The 21,318-nt window shown below is 53.6% G+C and overlaps 1 protein-coding gene across 4 annotated transcripts in view; it reads left to right on the forward strand.

The window, feature by feature from the left end:
- HMCN2 (hemicentin 2) overlaps window positions 1-21,318 on the forward strand; it is a 160,810-nt gene that overhangs the window by 89,563 nt on the left and 49,929 nt on the right. For 3 of the 4 annotated variants that reach the window (XM_049896977.1, XM_049896979.1, XM_049896980.1), the window contains 20 exons: window positions 737-891; window positions 1,288-1,384; window positions 2,153-2,248; window positions 3,180-3,356; window positions 4,551-4,708; window positions 5,690-5,813; window positions 7,256-7,431; window positions 7,845-7,941; window positions 8,088-8,207; window positions 10,182-10,343; window positions 11,290-11,571; window positions 12,934-13,101; window positions 14,343-14,456; window positions 14,971-15,057; window positions 16,498-16,689; window positions 17,563-17,736; window positions 17,874-17,990; window positions 18,475-18,617; window positions 19,329-19,479; window positions 20,806-21,024. In XM_049896977.1, coding sequence (XP_049752934.1) covers window positions 737-891; window positions 1,288-1,384; window positions 2,153-2,248; window positions 3,180-3,356; window positions 4,551-4,708; window positions 5,690-5,813; window positions 7,256-7,431; window positions 7,845-7,941; window positions 8,088-8,207; window positions 10,182-10,343; window positions 11,290-11,571; window positions 12,934-13,101; window positions 14,343-14,456; window positions 14,971-15,057; window positions 16,498-16,689; window positions 17,563-17,736; window positions 17,874-17,990; window positions 18,475-18,617; window positions 19,329-19,479; window positions 20,806-21,024 — 3,009 coding nt within the window. The remainder of the gene's footprint in view (window positions 1-736; window positions 892-1,287; window positions 1,385-2,152; window positions 2,249-3,179; window positions 3,357-4,550; window positions 4,709-5,689; window positions 5,814-7,255; window positions 7,432-7,844; window positions 7,942-8,087; window positions 8,208-10,181; window positions 10,344-11,289; window positions 11,572-12,933; window positions 13,102-14,342; window positions 14,457-14,970; window positions 15,058-16,497; window positions 16,690-17,562; window positions 17,737-17,873; window positions 17,991-18,474; window positions 18,618-19,328; window positions 19,480-20,805; window positions 21,025-21,318) is intronic. The other variant, XM_049896978.1, reaches the window with a different exon arrangement.

A 21,318-nucleotide genomic window follows, 5' to 3' on the forward strand; every position in this document is an offset into this window, starting at 1 on the left:
AGGGTGTGAGTGACAGGTCTCGCCACTCAACATGCTTGTCATCTGTCTTGTCCAGCCCATAAGCCCTTGCTCCCCTCTCCAGCCTCCTTTCTCACCACTCGCTGTCTTTGTGCTGACCATGTGGAACTTCTTTCACTTCTTTGAACACATCAGCTCTCTCTTTCTCACGTCCAAGACTTGTGTGTGCTGTTTCCTCTGCCTGGGACAGTCTCCCTCCTCTTCTGCCTGCCTAACCCCTCATCTTTCAGATCAGTGCTAAAGCACCCCTTCGTCCAGGAAGCCTTCCTCGATTTCACTATGTTGACTCTGCCCAGTCTTTCAGGGCCATAGCCTGCCACCCACTGGAGTGGGATTCTTTGTTTAGCTGTCCATCTCAGCTGCCCAGCTCTGTGAGCTCTGAGAGGACAGCCCTGAAGCCACCGTTCTCTGCTGTGTTCCTGTGCCCAGTGGAGATACGGGCTCAGAGTAGATGCTCTACACACATAACAATAAACGGATGGATGGACGGATGGATTGGTTGGTTGAGAGAATGTCTAAAGTGCTGGCTCCTGGTTGGGAGCTCTTTCCCTAAACTGGTGTCTGAGGGGCAGGGTGGGGGGCTGGAGGCTAGAGATCAGCACTTGGACAACCCTGAAATGCCACCCCCTCAGTCCTCTGGGGATTGAGGGGGTTGCTGGGTGCCCACTGCACCCCTCCTGACCCTGACCTGGGACCTTTCTGCCTCTCCCCTGGCCAGAGCCCCCATCGGTTGACATCATTGGGGGTGAGAACATCACAGCCCCTTTCCTGCAGCCTGTGACCCTCCAATGCATAGGGACTGGGGTGCCTGCCCCAAGCCTCCGCTGGTGGAAGGATGGGATGGCCCTGGCAGCCTTGGGGGGCAACTTGCAGGTATGTGTAGGGGCTCTAGGGTGGAAGGGCCACTTCTCTGGGTCCCTGGAGACCCTGAGGGGAGCCCTGCCAGCCTGGGGGTAGGGTGGGCACAGTCCTCACTTACCCAGGAGATCAGGAGACCCTGGGGTTGCTGGACCTGAAGAGGGGAGGGGCCCTTGGACTATTCCAGGTCCCAGGAACTGGACCTACAGAAGGGAGAAAATGGGGTGGATTGCATGCCCAGGGGTCAGTGGAATCTTCTAGAACCCTGAGTGCTTGGCTTACAGCTCTACCCCCAGAACTAAACTTGACCCCCTGGAGGTCAGCAGCAGCCTGGCCACTTGCTGTGTCCCACTTGGTTCCCTATACTCACATCCCCACAGCTCACACTCTTTCCTCTTCCTTCCCCTCTAGATTGAGAAAGTGGACCTGAGGGATGAAGGTGTCTATACTTGTGTTGCCACTAACCTGGCTGGGGAGAACAAGAGGGACTTGACACTAAAGGTCTTGGGTGAGGACATGGACCCAGGGCCCCAGATGACGGGTGATCCGTTGAAAGCCCTCAGGGCTGGGGTGGGTTGTGTCATTGTTGTTGTTAGGTGCCATCGAGTCAGTTCCAACTCACAGAGACCCTATGTACAATAGAACAAAACACCACCCGGTCCTTGTGCCATCCTCACAGTTGTGAGCCTATCATTATAGCCACTGTGTCGACCTATCTTGATGCGGGTCTTTCTCTTTTACGCTGGGTTGTGTGTGTGTGTGTGTGTGTGGCGGGGTGGGGGGGGTTTAAATCATAGTCATGCACTTAACTTTAGAAGAAGTAGAAAGCCATAAAATTAAAGTGTGAGCTATTGCTCTGTGCCCCCTTTCGGTTGTTTTCTAGGGGCTTCCTCGTTGTAGTCCCTACCCGCCTTCATATTTGCCTTGGTTCTTGTACTGCATTTTTTGGTTCCCTTGAGTCCTTGTATATGTAGGCAAATCCCTGCATGTCTCACCTGTCACGGCTGAGCAGGATTCTTACTCCCTGCTGTACGCACCGGCTATTCCTGGGGAGCTGGGCACTAGGGCTGTTCTTGTTGTTGGATTGTAATGGAGATTTTGGCCAGTTGCCCCTTGTTCTTGGGCTTGGTTCCAGGAATGTATATGCTGCTTCGGTCAGTGGACTGGAGCCAGTTTAGAGCCCTTGTTGCCCAGGACTCATTAGAAGGATGGAGAAAGGCATTGGGAATGGTTGAGATTTGAGCTTCCACCAGGGTCTCTCCTTATCTCCCCCTAGTGCCTCCCAACATCGAGCCAGGTCCAGTCAACAAGGCAGTGCTGGAGAATGCCTCAGTGGCCCTGGAGTGTCTGGCTTCTGGTGTGCCCCCTCCTGGTAAGACCCCTTCTTTTGGCTGAAAGCCTCCTCTAGCTGGCCCAAGTCCAGGCATCACTGCCTGTGGACGTAACCAGGAGAGATCATCAGGCCCTTCTCCCTATTTCTGCTATTTTCCTCTCTCCTTCTCAACAGCTGTGTATCCAATGCTCAGTACGTGCAGGTCACTGCCGGGGCCCAGACCCTTTGCACTGGTGACTGAAGCAAACCTGTGGGGCTTCTACTCAGAGTTTGCAACTTCACAGGGCTGCTCCAGGGCTGGGGGCTGAGGCCCGTGACCTCCAGCTTGCCATCTGGCCGGCCTCTTCCCTAAACCAAAAGTTGAGGGAGGGGCAGGGAGCATGGGGCTAGTCACGGGTGCTCTGCATACAGAATGACGTTGGGCTTTTCATGGGTCCAGGAGGAGGACCCATGTGCTGTGTCCCATCTGACTCAGGTCCACCCTGCTTTGCCTGGGGTAGGTGAGCCCTGGGGCGGGGGGGAGGGTCTTTGCCCTTTCCATAGGAGAACCTTTTGGGTGCTGGATGGGCCCCTGGTAGAAAGTAAGGAAGCTGAAGATACAAGGGTCCTATCCTGACCCATTAGGCTGCTATTTTGGAGTGGACCATGGTCTCCCCGAAAGCTCTCCCTGGTGAGATGATCTCCTGGCAGAGGGAGGAGATGAGGGGAGCTGGGCTGGATTTGACTCTGCCCACTCCTCGATGCCCCACACTCTATCCGATGGGGCTTCCTCTCTGGCCTTGGTCCTGTCTCAGGCACCACTGCTGTTCCACACCCTGTCCCTTTCCTGGAGAACTCTGGCTTTCCTAAGTGCCCGGAATAAAGGCAGGTCATGTGGCCACCCTGGAAGTCTTTCCTGAATGCCCGTAGCACTGGCAGAGTCTGAAAGGCTGGCAAGATCCCTGGCATTTTTCTGTCTTTTCTTCCCCAGATGTTTCCTGGTTCAAGGGCCGCCAGCCTGTCTCTGCCCGTGCAGGAGTGACGGTATCAGCTAATGGGAGAGTTCTCCGCATTGAACGAGCCCAGCTTTCTGATGCTGGGAGCTACCGCTGCGTGGCTTCCAATGTGGCCGGCAGCACAGAGCTGCATTATGGCTTACGGGTCAATGGTGAGTTGCCTTGGTGCTGGAAGGATCCTTGTTCAAAAAGTTGTCTTTCCATCCATTTGTTGGAACATCAGTCCATCCATCTGTCCATTCATTCATCCATCCATTTATCTACCACCCACCCACACTCGTGCCCACCCACCCATCCATCCATCCATCCATCCGTCCATCCATCCATCCATGCATCCATTGATCCAACCCTTCAACCACCCATCTAACTGTCCATTTGTCCATTCACCCATCCCTTCAACCATCCATTCGTTCATCTATCCATCTTCTATCCAACCACATTTATTGAGTACATACTCTGGGGCAGACCCAAAGGCTGCAGCCCTGAGCAAGATGGACCCAAGAGTTTTCAGTCTAGTGGAGGATACAGTAATTAGATAATTCCCCAAATCATTGTTTCATGTTAGTTGTGATAAGAGCTAGAAAGGCGAGGTGCAGGCTGTTCCGACTCCTTGTAACAAGGACAGACTGGCCTGGCGAGTCTGGGAGGCATCTTTGAGACCAAGATGCTTAACCTGAGACTTTTCGCCAAGGTCTGAAGCTGGAGAAACCTGGGTAATTTGAGGAATTTGAGGAGGCTGGGGAGGCTGGAGCACATAAAACAAAGAGAGGAGGGGACATGACAGCGCTGGTGGCCAGATAGAGGCTAGACCTTGAGGGCCTTGTGGGCCATAGGGAGAGTTTGGATCTTTATCCTAAGAGCAGCGGGTGACTGGGCAGGTGGCTGGGACATCACAGTTTGTGCCTCCCAGATATAAATGAATCTTCTGACTTCTTCCTGCTGAAAAGGGGCTGATATTTCTGAGATGGGAAACAAAACCTGTCCGGGGATCCTCAACCCCTTGTCATCTCACCCTACCCCCACAATAAATGGCCTCATGCTGACCAGAAGGGCCAAGTTCAAGCACCGATTCTGCCACAGCCTAGCTGGTTGAGCTTGGGCTGCAGTGGCCCCTCTGGAGCCTCAGTTTCCCATCTGTAAAAGCCTCACATTATTATTGAGAACTGCGGAGCAGCATGGCTGTCTCCCAAGCAGCGGTCCCTGTGCTTTTGTTTGTACCACCACTCCTGTGGAGGTGCTTGGAGCGGTAAGGCTGCTCCTTCAAAGGGAACCCATCTGGGGCCACCTGCTTCACCCAGCTCAGCAGTCAGCTCAGCAGTCAGCTCTTTGTGGTCCCCACCCTGCAGTGCCTCCGCACATCACGTTGCCACCCAGCTTGCCAGGCCCTGTGCTGCTCAGCACCCCTGTTCGGCTGACCTGTAACGCCACTGGAGTCCCCAGCCCCACACTGATGTGGCTGAAGGATGGAAATCCCGTGTCTGCAGCAGGGACGCCTGGCTTCCAGGTCAGTAGGGCTGGAGGTCCTGGCTCACCTCCCTGCTGCCTCCATAGGAGCTTGGGGGTGATGGACAGGCAGTGACAGCCCAGAGGCATTGGCTGGAGGGAGGAAGGAAGGGCTGCTTGCGAGGCACAGAGATGTCCAGAGCTGCACCGTCCAACAGAAACAATGCTCGCCACAAGTACTCACCACATGTGTAATTTAAAACCTAGTAGCTGCAGGAGAAAGAACTGGCAATCTGCTTCGGTAAAGACTACAGCCAAGAAAACCCTATGGGACATTTCTACTCTGTCTCTTGAGGTCGCTATGAGTGAGAATCAACTCAATGGCACCCAGCAACAACAACAGCCATATTAAGGAGCCATGGTGGTGCAAACGGTTAAGCAGTCAGCTGCTCGCCAAAAGGTTGACAGTTCGAATCCACATATCGGCTCTGCGTTTCTGTAAAGATTACAGCCAAGAAAACCCTATGGGGCAGTCCTACTCTGTCACGCGGGGTCGCTATGAATCAGAATTGAATCAACAGCAACTAACAACACTAAGAGAAACAGATGGAGCCAATTTTAATAATACATTTTATTTAATCCAGTGTATCCAAAATATTATTTCATCATGTGATCAATATGAAAAAGTACAAATGAGACATTTCAGGTTCTTCTTTTTGTACTAAGTCTGAAATTGGTTGTGTATTTTACACGTGGGGCTCATCCCAATTTGGACTGACCACATCTCAAGGGTTCACTAGCCACATGTGGTGGTGGGTGGCCACCACAGGGGACTCTTGAAGGCTGGTGAAAGTGGCCTGCCAGTTGGCAGAGGTTATACCTGAGGGCTGGTCTAAGCTCATGGTTTCCTTGCATTCTGGGGGTCTTGAGCGGGCTGCCCAGGTGTGCCAGTCAGCAGGGTCAGCTTGTGAGTGTGGCTGCTGCAGCCTGATACGAATGCAGTGGCTGTTCGGCCTAATGAGGTCTTCTTCTGGGGGTACAGGTCTTCCCCGGCGGCCGGGTCTTTGCCTTGGCCAGTGCCCGGGCCTCTGACTCCGGCACCTACTCCTGTGTGGCTGTGAGTGCGGTGGGCGAGGACCGCTGGGACGTTGTCCTGCAAGTCCACAGTGAGTCTGAGGCCCGGGAAGCCTGAGTGGTCCTGGACAGCAGCTCTGGGAAGGTGGGGCTGGGGATGTCCCTGGCTACATCCAAAGGAAGAGAGGGCTGCAGGCCACAAAGGGCTGCGCTATTCACGGTGGCCTGAGACTGTGGCTGCCTTCATGTGGCAGAGACCTGTGCAGGATCCCTGCTCCTGTGTGTGAGCTCCTCCATGGCGAGCAGGCAGGTGGTGGGCAGCAGCCTTGCATGGCCAGGAGCTCTGTGTTTGGGGAAGAGGTGGAAGGGATATGAAGTAGCAGGAGGAACACCAGGCCAAGAGCCAGCAGGCCCAGTGTCCCCACTGTTTGGATCCAATGGGCGAGTCCATTCTGGAAAGTCAGTGGTGGGGTGGTGAGTAGGAACAGAATCTTCAGTGTGGGGGACCTGGGGTTCCAACTCTGCCTTCTTCACTTACTAGCTCTGTGACCTTGGGCTAGTCAGTTTGCTTCTCTGGGCCTTAGCTTCCTTGTCTATAAAATGGGGGAAAAAATGGCAGCCATATCCCAGGTTGCCACGGGGATGCATTAAGCCCACTAAGCACACAGTTACAGTTGCTATTGTTTCTGAATTCCCTCCTATGGGCTTCCGTGGGAATCTTTTGAGGTTCATGAAAGGTCTCTGGGGAATGCTAAACCTTGGGGAAGCAGTGTGGGAAGCGTAGACTCCAGCTTTCTTCCTTGGCTGGAATGATGATAACGGTGACAGGTATTGCGTACTCGTGGTCCACTGGAGTCTCTTCTAATCCTTATAGTGGCCCCACGAGAGGAGTGCTTTCTTTATCCCCATTTTACAGATGAGGAAACCAGGGCTCAGAGAGGCCAGGGAACGCCTCCAGGGCCTCACCCGGCGAGTGAGCCATAGAATGCAGGAGTCCACCCCGAGAGTTCTGACTCCTGACCTTGTGTTCTTAACTTCTAGGCTACCATGGTTATTTTGATCTCAAAGCGAAAGGTGGCTCTGGAGCCTACTTTTTGAAAAATTATTATTAATTATTAAGTTTTAGTTTTGCGATAATTCTAGATTCATATGCAATTATGATAAATAACTCGGAGAGATCCTAGGTACCTTTCACCCCACCTCCCCAGTGGTAACATCTTGCGGGATTGTACAGTATCGTATCTGGTCCACCCATTGCCTTCAGATTTGGGGACCTCCTTTGGAAGCAGGACTGTAAAGGGACTTGAGGGGTGGGGAAGGGAGGTTGAGTGGGCAAGAAGGTTGCAGCTCAGGGGGCAGACCCGAATCTTGAAGGCGACTCCCCCATCCCCTGGTGTTTGCTCCTTGCTGCTGAAGGCAGCCTCAGAGAAGGCCAGGCCTGACCCAGGTCACACACAGCCTCTGTCCTGCTCGCCCCACCCCCTCATCCCTGACTGAGCTAATTTCCTGCTCTCCCCCCACCCCCTCCCCACAGCTCCCCCTAGCATCCTGGGAGAAGAGCTGAACGTGTCAGTTGTGGCCAACGAGTCAGTGACCTTGGAGTGCCGGAGCCATGCCATGCCTCCTCCCAGGCTGAGCTGGTGGAAAGATGGGCACCCTCTTGAGCCTCGGCCTGGAGTCCGCCTCTCCGCAGACAAGACCTGGCTGGAGGTGTGTGGCCTCTTCTGGATCTGACCCTTGAGGTCAGGGTCCTCCCGCCCCCACCCTTCCTCATTCCCCACCTTTTCTTCTGGTCTGTTCTGGGCTTTCCAAAGAGGCTGATTAGGGGCAGGAGGGTGTCTAACCCAGCCAGGGACATCCCTCCACCCCAGCAGGGCTGGGCTGCCCAGAGCAGGTGGTTAGTACTGTGGATGTGGAGTGAGGCCGCAGGGCTGCCATCCACAGAGCCAATTCTGTGTGCCCGGCCCATGTCAGGCCTGCCACAGGCATCGCCTTCTGGAACCTCTTCTGTGCAGGAGGTACGAGAGGTGTGATCACTGCCCTGTGTTCCAGCGAGGTACAATGACAGGTCTCAGATTACAAGTCTGTCCAAGGGGCGGCCCCATCTTTTTCCTCTTGGCCAGGTGGACCAAGTGGAGGTGTGGGATTCAGGACGCTACACCTGTGAGGCACTGAACCAGGCGGGCCGCTCAGAGAAACACTACAACCTGAATGTCTGGGGTGAGGGTCTCCAGGGCTGGGCTGGGGCTCCCTGTTCCCTACCCCAGGGTGCCCTCCACCCCCACCATAGCTGGGTGTGCTTCGGCTGAGCCCTCCTCCCCTATCCATTCCCTGTCCCAGCTCACTGCCTTTCATCTCTGATTCAGTCCCTCCAGTGTTCCCCTCAGGGGAGTCCCAGACCCTGACTGTGATGGAGGGGCACCCTGCCAGGCTGTCCTGCGAGTGCCAGGGTATCCCCTTCCCCAAGATCTCCTGGAGGAAGAACGGTAGGATCGTTGTTTTCACCCAGCCCCACCTCATTGCCCAGCACCAGGAGGCTACTCCCCACCTCCCACCCCTAGGTCGAGCTGAGGTGGGTGGGCTTATTGACCTAAGGTCTGGGGTGGCACTTCTTTCAGCCTCTCTTTTCTCTGTCCCTGGGGCCTACAGTCCCCTCTTCCTTGGTCCTTCCCAGCTAGCGAGAGCTGGATTGCTCCTTAGGCCTCACTTCCAATATCTCTTTTTCCAGGAAGCCCTCCCTGACTTCCACCTCCAGCTGACATAGGGCTTCCTTAATGCAGCCCTATCATGCTAACTTGTCATGTCACCCACCTTAGTCTTTCCAAGTGGTCATGAACCACTGTCTTGGCCACCACTGAATTCCAGGTTCAATGCCTGGTACAAGATAGGTGCTCAATCAATATTTGGAATTCATTCATTTAGCTGTTATTTATTGAGAGCCTCACTCTGCCTGTTCTAGGCACAGGGAATACAGCAGTGGACAAACACAGACAAATCCCTGCCCTCAGAGTGGGGGAAGCCAGATAATAAACAAAAAGTTACTAAATGACTTGGCACTTTAGGTGATAAGTACTCTGGAGAAAAATAAAGCCAGGAAGGGGAGTATGTGCTAGGGGTAGGACTTTCAACTTTAAGTCGGGTGGCCAGAAATGTTTGACTGTGTAGACTTGAAGAAGGTGAGGGATGAACATGAGAATTTCATGGGGAGAAAAGCATTCCAGGCAGCAGTAATAGCAGGTGCAAAGGCCCTGGGGCACGTGGAAGCCCAGTGTGTCTGAAGAACAGCAAAGAGGCCAGTGGGGCTCGAGTCAAGTCAGCAAAGGAGAGCGAAGCAGAAGATGGTCACCAGAGTGAAGATGTTGTGGCTCTCAAGGCCTCTGCAGGGCTCTAGACAGAGGAGGAACACAGTTTAACTTACATTGTAACAGGACCACCCTGCTGCTGGGCTGAGACTAGACCATTGGGAGCAAGGGTGGAAGTAGGGTGGCCAGTGAGGAGGCTTGTGTGGGGCTCCAGGCCAGAGATTCTGGCAGCCTGGACTAGGTGGTGTCCACGAAGTGGTGAGAGGGAGTCTGGATGTGTTTCGAAAGTGGTGTTCCCAGGATTCCTGCAAAGTTGGATGGGGATTGAGAGGTAGGGAGGAGTCAGGGATGGCTCCCAGGTGTTTGGTCTGAGAGCAGGGGAGGCTGCCAGACAGGCTGGGGGAAAGGCGTGTTAATTTTGAGATGCCTGTTAGACACTCAGTGAGGTGTCAAGTGGGCAGGCAGATGTAGGTATCTGGCGCTCAGGGGAGAGGTCTGGTCTGAGAATAAATCTGGGAACAATGAGACAGGATGCGGTCCCTGGGGTGGGGTGGGAGCATGGATCAGGAAGAGAATGAGCCTTGGAGCTGCAAACATTGGAGGAAGAAACCTTTATATGACTGACGGATCCCCTGCCACTACTGGGACGTTCATTGATGAATGACTGGAGTGTGGAGCATAGTCCTCTATACATAGGTGCAGGACGACAGCAATTGGTGTGATCTGACATGTCAAGGTTCACAAAGACCTTCTATGTTGGGGTCTTCTTGCAGCCAAGTGTACTAGCCCCTTTGATGGGTCATTCATTCAATAGCCTTCACTGAGCCCTGCTGGGTGTCAGGCCCTGGGAGCCTCTAAGGACCCCATGGGGAAAGTGAAGCAGGGTCTGCCCTCCTGGAGGGCCCAGGCTAGTGTGAGATTCAGATGGGATACTTGCAGGTTGATCTGGGATGGGGAGAAGCTCGGTGGTTGTGGGAGCTCAGAGGGAACTTGGGACCAGATTTGGCACTCAGGGGAGAGGTAATATATATATATCTACGTGGACACCTGAAGGATGAGTAGGAGTTGGCAAATATGGGATGCCAAGGGTTTCAGGTAGAAGGACCACGTGTACTCGCAAATGCCCTGGAGCAGGGGCTTCTTTCCCATTGCACCCAGGTCAGCCCCTGCCTGGGGAGGGGGCCAGCCTTGAGCAGGTGTCAGCTGTGGGGAGGCTGTTGTACCTGGGGCAGGCCCGGCCCAGCCAGGAAGGCACCTACACCTGTGAGTGCAGCAACGTGGCGGGGAACAGCAGCCAAGACCAGAAGCTGGAGGTGCACGGTGAGCCAGGCCAGGTGGTGGAGGGGTCAGAAGGGCAGAGAGGGGGCACACTGACAGGGCGGACCACCTACCCACACCCAGATCCCTAGCAAAGACAGGAACAGCAAGGATGAGGATGCTTCCAGGTTCTCTCTTAGATGATTGGCACCTTATTAACTTCCCTTCCCTGTCACATTTCTTACAGCTCCTAACCTGAGCATGGGAGAGTGGGCAACATGACCCCTAAGCACCCCCGATGACCCACAATATACACACCCAGCAGGGCTCAGTGAAGGCTGTTGAATTGAATGACCCATTCAAGGGGCTAGTACACTTGGCTGCAAGAAGACCCAATATACACAATATACACCCAAAATAACACAGTTGGAAACAAGGAAACTGTCAAAATTATATGAAGCTCCATGTACATCGGAAACCCAAGTCTACTTCTATTTGTCCCGCACGGACAAAATTAAACATTGTAGACTTGTAAAGATCCTGTTAGGAAACAAAACCAAGCAAAACTCTGTTCAGGGTCCTGTGGTAAACCCCCCAGTGGAATCATCCCTGTCCCCAACTTGTCCCCACCACTGTTTAAGCTCCAGGAAGCCTCTGGTTTCTGAATTAGAAAAGCCCTCACAAAACTAAAAAGGCAGTGGGGTGAGCTGTTCCCCAAACTGTAGGCCCATGGGGTGGGGTGCTGCCGAGGCTCTGTTTCAACTGGGCTGCAGATCGGGGTGGATGAGGGCATCTGGGGGCGGCGGGGGGCGGAGGGAGCGGAGACCATGACTCCCAGGGTGTGGGAGAGGTGGCAGCGGGGCACTGTTATGACCCATTACAGAAATGGAAAGTGGCAGCACAGAGAGGTGGGGTCACTGGCCAAGGTCACACAGCCAGTGAGTGGCAGGGTGAGGACATAGGCTTAAATGGGGGCAGCTTTCCCTGATGTGCCTTTTCCCAACCCCAGTTCCCCCTCAGATTGCTGACCCCTGGGAGCCCCATACACAGGTCTTTGTGGTCCAGGACAGGGAGACCACTCTGGAATGCAACGCTACAGGGAAACCCCCGCCGACGGTGACGTGGGAACGGGACAACCGGCTGGTCAAGGACGAGCCTGGCCTGCAGCTGCAGAATCAGGGTCAGAGCCTGCACGTGGTGCAGGCACGGGCTGCCCATGCCGGACACTACAGCTGCGTGGCCAAGAACGCGGCCGGGAGGGTGGAGAGGAGGTTTGCGCTCTCCGTGCTGGGTGAGGACTGCAGCCCTTGAGGAGGGCAGGAAGGGGCAGGGCTGGAAACAAGGCTTTCAACCTCCAGGCACAGCTCTGCTACTGGCCTCACCCCTTGTTCTCTGGACTTAGGTCTCTGATGAGGGCCAGTGCTGGGGGAAGCCACCGACATTGCTCTCAAAATCTGGGACTGGCCCCAAACTCCCTCCTTCCCTTCCTTTGTTTTTTCCTGTCTTCTTCCCTCCTTCCTCCCCTCCTTTCCTTCTTTCCTCCCTCCCTCCCTCTTCCCTTTCTTTTCTTCTTATTTATTGTTCCCCTACTCTGTTCCCGGCACTGGGGAAATCTTTATTCTACATGAAAGAGTCCCTGGGTGGTGCAAATGGAAACACTAGACTACTCACTGAAAGATTGGCAGTTCAAGGGTACCCAGTGGTGCTTTGGGAAAAGGATCTGGTGATCTGCTCTGAAGGAAAAAAAAAAAAAATCAGCCATTGGAAACCCCATGGAGCACAGTTCTACTCTGACGCACATGGGGTTGCTATGAGTCAGGTTTTTTGGGGGGGTATCCTGCATGACTGGCGCATGATGGGGGAGTTCAGAGGCCTGTGAGAGACCAGAAAGCCCCTGAACTCTTGTGGGAAGTCAGGGCAGCCTCTTGGAGGAGGTGACCTTTAAGCTGAAAATAAAGGCTAAGTAGGATTTAACTGGGTGCAGGGGAGGGGAAGAGTGTACCAGGCAGAGGGAGCAGACTCTGCAGAGGCCTGGAGGAGGGACACGGCTCATTCAGGGTGACAGGAACAGCCTCGTTCATTCCAGTTACGTTTTGAGCTCCTACTGTACACCTGGAGTATAATTCAGGGTAGAGGCAGGGAGTGGTAGGAGCTAAGGCAGGAGAGGTGGGCAGGGGTGGGCTTACAGAGGACCCCCTCTCATCATGCCCCCAGCATGGGATCACGAACATCGGCCTGTTACCCTCGCCTTGCTGAGTGCGGCTTCCTTTACGAACGGGTCCTTGTAAGCCTGCAGAGCCACCCCTTCACTCCGGCGTGTGGTTTAGGGAATGTGTCTGTGCTGACCCTTACCCTAGTGCCAGTCTCCTTTGCTCGGCGGTGCTCTGGGCCAGGCACTGTGCTAAGTGCTTCACACGTGTTCTTGTTGAATTCTCTCCACATCGTCTGATGGGTTGGGGAAACTGAGGCCAAAGTGTTCATCTGACTCCAAAGCTCAGCCTGTGCCCTTGTGGGTGTCACAGCCTCAGTAGGAGCAGCCCTGATCTTGTCCCTTCTGCTCCTCAACCTTTCCTGATGTGGGAGATGGCGGTCTTTGGGGAAAGCACCCAGTCCCTAGCATGCCTCCTGAGTACAGCTTCTTCTCTGTGTCTAGTGCCTCCAGAGCTCATCGGCGACTCAGACTCGCTGACCAATGTCACTGCTGCCTTACATAGCCCTTTGACGCTGCTTTGTGAAGCCACTGGCATCCCACCCCCGGAGGTCCGCTGGTTCCGAGGGGAGGAACCCATCAGCCCTGGGGAGGACACCTATCTCTTGGCAGGTAAGGTGCCAGCCTAAGAAGGTCTAGCCCTCTACCTCTGCCTGTTATGTGTCCATGACTTTTGACACTGAGCTGCCAGACCTGTTTGGGGTAACATTCCAGCCATTGGTCCCTACATAAAAACCAAAACCAAACCCATTGCCATCAAGTCGATAAAAACTCATTGTGACCCTATAGACCCTGTAGGGCAGAGTAGAACTGCCCCATAGGGTTTCTAAGGAGCTGGTGGTGGATTTGAACTGCTAACCTTTTGGTTAACAGCCATAGCATTTAGCCACTGTGCCACGAGGGCCCTGATCCCTACATAGTGTACCTGAAAACACTGGTCAGGTGAGGCGCTCCAGGAAAAAATAGCTTTTGAGTTGAAATAAGTTTGGAAAAGCCTTCCAAATCTTCTCCTGTCCTGGAGACCCACAGTAAATGGATGTGATAAGTCCTGGAGCAGAAAAATCAAGGGGCACTTACAACGCCTCATAGGACAGTAACCAACTTTTGGAAATGCTGAACTTAACACCTTTCTCCTCTGAATATTCATTCTTCTCACAAAGTTGGTTTGCAATAGTTCTTCCTAGTATACAAATGGGGAAACTGAGGCCCCAGAGGCAGTATCCCATTCAAATCTTGCAAAGACTGTGGAGCCTCAGTGACCCATCAATTGTTCCACCTAGCTAATGCTGGAATGGCGAATATGTTTCCCTGCACACACCACTTCTGAGCACTGGCTGCCAGATGCATCGCAGAAGTATGAATTCAGAGGCTGCACCTGGGCCTCACAGAAACGAAAGCAGTGATCGATTAGTGATTCCTGGTGCAGGAATGGCAGTGACGGCATGTGTACTGTGTATCTGCTCTCCCTGTGCTGATCTTGGGGGACTCTTAGATTCCTTCAAGGGGAACTGGCTCACTTTTGAGGGGAGAGTGGGGGTCAGACTTGGGCCAGGACCCCATAGCCCATTGCTGTCCTGTTAGCTCCAGCCAATCCTCAGAGCCAGAAGTGGTCAGAGCGACAGACCCTTCTTGCTAGAAAAGGGTCCTCAAGTTTACCCTGGTGACAGGTCTCATGTCCAGGTGGCTCTATCCATCTGTTTATCCTCCCTGAGCCTCAGGTTTCCCCACTAAAAGATTGGAACACTGAGGGAGACAGACATGTACACACTTAATTATAGCACCTGGTGCTCTCTCCTTCCTGGGCTGGGCTACTCACAGCCATGCTTGGATCCCACTCCCCTCCCTCTCCCCAGGTGGCTGGATGCTGAAGATAACTCAGGCACAGGAGCAAGACAGAGGCCTCTACTCCTGCCTGGCAAGCAATGAGGCTGGGGAGGCGCAGAGGAACTTCAGCGTGGAGGTCCTGGGTATGTGGTGGCCCCATTCTCATGCGCACCCCACAAATCCCTCCTTTTCAGCTTAAAAGCTTCCAGGGGCAAGACCCAGATCTAAAACCAGGGGGCCCAGAACAGGGAAAGAGGGAGAGGCCAAGCCTTGTTTTCTTTTTCTCATCAGTAACCTTTGCTCTGAGGCTGCCATGGTACTTTCCAGAAAAGCAGGGACTAACCCATAGTAAAAAAAAAAAAAAAAAAATTTTTTTTTTTTTTTAATTTATAGTAGAGGGGGGCAAATATTTTCACCACCGCCAAACCCGCCTTCCTATGATCTGGGGCCTTCGCCAGAGGCACTGGTTCTTTCCCTCAGCCAGCAACAAATGTTTATTAAACTCACTGCCCTGTGGAAGCAGGTATGAGGGGATAGGGAAACTGAGGCACAGGAAAGTGAAGAGAGGAGTTGTGGGTTCTTGGCTTCTTGCTCCATAGATTTCAGCCTGAGTGACCAACCCCAGGCAGTAACCGTCTGTCTCCCTGTTTCTCCCAGTTCCTCCCAGTATCGAGAAGGAGGACCTGGAGGAGGTGATCAAGGTCCCAGAGGGACAGATTGCCCACCTGATCTGCAACGCTACAGGTAAGAGCCATCACCTAGATGAAGGGTTGAAAGAGGAGTGAGGAGGCAGCTTTGAAAAGGAGGGGTGCCCTGGGGTTCTGGCCTATCTGCTTCCCACCTCACTGCTCCCCACCAAGGTTCTCTCTACATTTTGGACTCAGCTCTGCATCCCTGCTCATCTCTGCACTTGCTGCCCCTTCTATCCCAAAAGCTTTTCCCCATTCCTCACTTGACTACAGATCTCAGCTTCCAGAACCTTCCATCAGGAGGCCTTGGCTCACCACAGCCCCCAGTGCTACTCTGTCCCAGCACTGACAACACCAGGCCATAGAGGTGTTGTAACATCTGTGTTCCCAAGCCAGGTCTGAGTTTCTTGAGGACAAAGGGGCTACCTTGTCACCACGATTTTCCTGGTGCCTGGCATAGTTGTTGCTAGTTGCCGCCAAGTCAGTTCTGACTCGTGCAGAACCCAAGTGTACAGAGCAGAACTGCTCCATAGGGCTTTCAAGGCTGTGACCTTTTGGAAACAGATTGCCAGGCTTGTCTTCTGAGGTGCCTTCGGGTGGGTTTAAACCATCAACATTTTGGCTAGTAGATGACCTCTTAACCATTCGCACCACCCAGAGACGACTCCTGGTAGAGTTGTTGTGTTGCTAGGTGCAGTTGAGACAATTCCAACTCACAGCGACCCTGTGTACAATAGAATGAAACACTGCCCGGTCCTGTACCATCCTCACAATCATTGCTATTCTTGAGCCCATTGTTGCAGCTACTGTGTCAGTCCATCTTGTTGAGGGTCTTCCTCTTTTTCACTGACCCTGTACTTTACCAAGCATGATGTCATTCTCCAGGGACTGGTCCCTTCTGAGGACGTGTCCAAAGTAGAGATGAAGCCTTGCTATCCTTGCTTTTAAGAAGTAGGCTGATCAGGCCTCCATTAATGCTTGTGGGAGGGAGGGAGGGAGGGAGGGAGGGAGGGAGGGAGGGAGGGAGGGAGGGAGGAAGGAAGGAAGGAAGGAAGGAAGGAAGGAAGGAAGGAAGGAAGGAAGGAAGGAAGGAAGGAAGGAAGGAAGGAAGGAAGGAAGGAAGGAAGGAAGGAAGGAAGGAAGGAAGGAAGGAAGGAAGGAAGGAAGGAAGGAAGGAAGGAAGGAAGGAAGGAAGGAAGGGTGGATGGGCAAATGGATGAAAGGAAGGAAAGAATAACTTGCCTTCTTATCTTGCCTATCTGTATCGAGCCTTCTCTGCCCACTCCTCAGTGAGGAAAAGGCAACCAAAACACATAGAAAAGGAGCCCACACCAGGCCTGGTGGCTGCTTCTGTGTCCTGCCCTCCTGCCCAGGCCTCTGGACCTGGATGGAGAATCTGTGTCCCCTGCCCCATTCCAGAGCAGACTTCAGCCCCTGAGCCAGCCTGATCAAGCCTGCTGAAGTGTTTCACCTGCTTCCTTTCGTATGTGGACAGGCTACCCACAGCCCAAGGTCACATGGTTCAAAGATGGTCAGCCCCTGACTAGTGGAGATGTCCACTACATCTCCCCAGATGGAGCCCTCCTGCAGGTCCTCCAGGCCAACCTGTCCAACGCTGGCCACTACTCCTGCATTGCAGCCAACATGGCGGGGGAGAGGACCAAGCACATCCAGCTTAGTGTCCTGGGTAAGTGCCGGGGCATCTCCTGGCCACCCTGGGTGCTGGCAGGAGGGAGAGCCAAGGTGTTAGGCTCCATACAGATGTCGTCCCATAAAGCACTCTACTATCTTTCTTCTGTTTCTCCAAGTTCAACAAACGACAATAAGAGCAGTTATATTGACTGAACGTGTATCACGGGCCAGGCCTGTTTGGCTAATCCTCACAAAAACCCTTGAAGGTGGGAGAGTGGGAGATATGCTTGTCCCCATGTCACCATTGAGGCTTCTGAGCCATAGAGAGGAGAAGTGACTCCTGCAAGGCCCTGGGGTGGTGGATTCACACCTAGGGAGTCTGTCTCTCCAGTGTACCACATACTGTCCTGTTAGGATGGAGAAGCAGGGACTCTATAAAGATGAGGGGGACACAGGCTGCTTTGGTAAAACTTGTTTCTGAAAATGCTAGTGGGGAAAGGGAGCATCCTCTGCAGGGGCTGAAAGAAGACATTTTAGGGCCAATGAAAGCAGAGGTATGCCATCCTGCAGGGAACAGAACAGTGGCTCCTTGCTCAGGGGATGACATAGACTGGAAACATAAACAGAATTGAGAAGGTTCTGGTTACATTCATAGATAACCTAGATATTGAGAGGTTGTTTGGGAAACTGAGGATAACAAATTATCCAGCTTAGTGGTAAAGAGCCTGGGTGCTGGGTCAGCTGGGCCTGAGTTCAAGTCTGGCTGCACTGTGCATGGGCTTTCTGAGTGCCCATCTCCTCGTCTGTGTAATGCAGATAATGATGGCACCAAGGCTAGGTGCCAGGGTCTGAGGCTTTCCTGGTTCCATGAGGCTCCTCAGGGTTGGGGATCCCTGTTCATGAGTGCTCTTCCTGTCCCCCACCACAGTAGTTCCCACCATCCTGGGAGTGACCGAGGGCAGTGCGGACGAGGAGGTGACTGTGACCATCAACAACCCCATTTCTCTGATCTGTGAGACGCTGGCCTTCCCCTCCCCCACCATCACCTGGATGAAGGATGGGGCCCCGTTTGAGGTTTCCCAGAACATCCAGCTGCTCCCAGGTGATGCTCTCAGCGGGAGGAGTGCGGGGACAGGTGACATGTTATCAAACTGGGTCACAGGAAGGGGACTAGTGAGCCTGAGCCTCGTGCCTAATGAGGCTGCAGCTGTGAGGTGACCCTGGCTGCTGCCCCCCAAGCAGGTACCCATGGGCTGCAGATCCTGAATGCCCAGGAGGAAGATGCAGGCCAGTACACCTGTGTGGTCACCAACGAGCTTGGGGAGGCCATGAAGAACTACCACGTGGAAGTCCTCAGTGAGTCTAGCACCTTCCAGAGCACCAGCACCTGGGCCACACTGGACCCCCAGGGTGCCCAGTACTTATCTTCTCTGAGGTTCACAAGGCAGCTGGGGTGGGCTTGGCCATTTCCATTTGGAGCTAAGGACACTAAGAGCAAGGAACGGAGAGTTAGGACATGCGCCACGTGGACTCCCAGACCCACACCAGTCCTGGCCTCCTTCTGCCACTCCAGTATGGAGTGCAACCAGAGGCTCCACAGCTTGAGACCTCAGGATCCCCAGGATTGGCCCCCAGATGTCAGCCTAAGAATTCCCCTGCCTACACCTGACCTATCTCATAACCATTGCAGACAAATGCTCTCTCCTAAGTGAGGAGCCCCAGGGCTTCTGTTCCTCCACCCTCCGGAGCCAGCCCCTCATTTCTGGGACTGTCTCAGGACCAGGGTGCATGCAGGGTGTCAGCACTCCCTCCTTCAGGCCTGATCCCTTGTGGTTTTCAGTACCTCCTTCCATCTCCAAAGACGACCCCTTGGGGGAGTTTGGCGTGAAGGAAGTGAAGACCAAGGTCAATAGCACCTTGACCCTGGAGTGTGAGTGCTGGGCCGTGCCCCCACCCACCATCAGCTGGTACAAGGATGGACAGGTGAGTGGGGACCCCCTGGGTGGCCTTAGGCTCTGACCTCTAGGTCCTCTTGGTTCTTCTTAGAATCTTCCAGAAAAGGCAGTCCTTAAAGCACCTGGCACCAAAGCTAGCCTGGGCCCCCAGTCTACCCTTTATTTTTGTAATAAGAAATTCAACTAGGGAAAAGTCTCATGCACATTAAATTCTACTACATTTACCCATTAAAAAATTTTTTTTTCCAATTTTTAAGGCACATTGATATGGTTTTACAAAGTTGTTATCAGGACATTCCCATTACTCTATGTTGCATTTAAAAAATTTTATTAAAATATAAATACACTTGTCTAGGGGGCATCAGTGGTTCAGTGGTAGAGTTCTCCCCTACCATGCAGGAGACCCAGGTTTAGTTCCCAGCCAATGCGCCTCATGTGCAGCCACCACCTGTCCGTCCATGGTGGCTTGCATGTCGCTATGATGCTGAACAGGCTTCAGCAGAGCTTCCAGAATAAGGCAGACCAGGAATAAGAAAGGCCTGAGGATCGACTTTGGAAAATCAGCCAATAAAAACCCTACGGATCGCGATGGTCCAACTGATCCCTTTGTGCACGGGGCCACCGTGAGCTGGGGGCTGACTTGACGGCAGCTAACAACCACAACACTCATCTTGCTGCTTTTTGTCCCCTCCTCTTTGATCTCTGTGCCCCTGCCTCCTCTTTCCCTTGCTCCCCCCAGCCTGTGACCCCCCATGAGCGGCTGCACATCCTGGGCGAAGGGCGGCTGCTCCAGATCCAGCCCACGCAGGTCTCCGATTCGGGGCGATATCTGTGCGTGGCCACCAATGTGGCTGGCGAGGACGACCAGGACTTCAATGTGCTCATCCAGGGTGTGTGCTGGCCAGTAGGCCAGGGGCCCCAACTACGGGAGCAGAGGGGGTGTGGCAGGCCGGCCAGCGGGAGCAGGTGGGGGCACTTGGTGGTCAGAGCTAACCCTGGCTCCTTGGACTCTCAGCACCCTTCACCTGGCCAGCCCCACCAGGCAGCCTTGCCCAGCGGGTCCTGCCCAGACTCCCGCCATCCCTGCAATTTCACATTGGAGCCATTCCCTCTGCTTAGGGCATCGCCTCAGAAAGACCCACAGCAAAACATGAATGCATTTCCGGAGCGCTCTCAAGGGCGTCCTGACGGCACCCCAGCTTTACAGATCAGAAACAGGAGTCCTTGCCCCTTAGTGCCTGTAGAAGAGAGCCTTCGTGGAAATAATGGCAGCATTCACTTAGGAATGAGGCTCAAAGAGATGAGCTGACTTTCTCCCAAATCACAGCTTTAACTGATGGAGCCTGGGTTTGAACCTGGTCTGGCTGAGCTAAACACTATGCTCTTAACCCCTCTGCTAGGGCCTCTTGCTTTATTAGACTTGGGGTCTTGCTTCGGACTGATCCAGGGTGAGGACGAGATGAGCAGCTGTGAGCTGATAATTGTCAAATCTGGTTGTGGGTACCTGGGGGCTCATGATATTATTATCTCTGGTTTTGCATATACTTGACATTTTCTTTAAAAGGAAAGAAAGAAATACAAGGAAGAAAGAAAGGAAAGAAGTGAGGGAGGGCAGGAGGGAGGGAGGAAGGAAGAAAGAGAGAGAGGCAGGGAGGCAGACGGGCTTCAGAGCCACGTTTTGCTGTGTGATGCTTCTGGAGTGTCCTGGCCGCTCAGACCCCTTTTCTGTGCTGCCTGGTGCACCCAGCACCCTACCACCTCCTCCAGGAGAAGAAAGGCGAGACATTGTGCTCTAGCCCTGGCTCTGTCACGAACTAGTTGCGTTACCTTGGGAAGTCACTGGGCCTTTGTTTGGCCTTTTGTAAAATGTGTGTGATCAAATCAGGTAACCTGGAGAGAGCCCTTCTGGTTCTTAAAGCTGATGATTTTGTGCTCTGTGCTTCCATAAACAAACTCTAGCTAAAGCCTGGTATCTGGCTTCCTCCCCTGAAAAATATTTCCGCATTACAAGGCATCTTTCAGAGTCCATTAGATATGAGCTCCAGAGGGCAGGAACCTTCTCCTAGTGCCCAGCATGTAGCTGCTGAATAAACATAAGCTGAAGGAGTGAGTAAATTTTTAAAAATGCTTTGAAGGAAATGGCTCAATAGTGGAATATCTGCACCTGGGATGGGAATCCCTAATGCCTTTGTCTACCCACCCCGGCCCCGATCCAGTGCCCCCCATGTTCCAGAAGGTGGGCGATGCCAGTGCAGGCTTCGAGATCCTGTCCCAGGAGCAGGAGGTCCGGGGCGGGGTGACAGAGTACCGGGAGATTGTGGAGAACAACCCTGCCTACCTGTACTGTGACACCAATGCTGTCCCACCCCCGGAGCTCACTTGGTACAAGGAAGACCAGCCCCTCTCAGCCACAGACGGGGTGTCTGTGCTGCAAGGTACGTCAGGCCAGGCTTGTACCCACATCAGAGCTGGTCCCCTCAGCCTCCTTTCCATCAATCCTTTGAGTCCTTCTTCTGTGCTCTACTTGCTGTGCAACCTCAGCCAGGGTCTGTGACCTCACTGGACTTTTCTTGTCCTTTGTAAACTGGGGCTAGAAGTCCTTTGCCTGTCTGAAGGCAAGGACTGGGCCCGCTTTGGCGCCTACATTTTACAACAGGGGTTCTCACTCTGGGCCATGAGGTTCTCATACTTCTGGGCTTCGAGATCTGTTAACGTCCTGAAATGATGGA

This window comes from Elephas maximus, chromosome 9 (genome assembly GCF_024166365.1).
Source record: "Elephas maximus indicus isolate mEleMax1 chromosome 9, mEleMax1 primary haplotype, whole genome shotgun sequence".
In the NCBI taxonomy this organism is placed as follows: Eukaryota; Metazoa; Chordata; class Mammalia; order Proboscidea; family Elephantidae; genus Elephas; species Elephas maximus.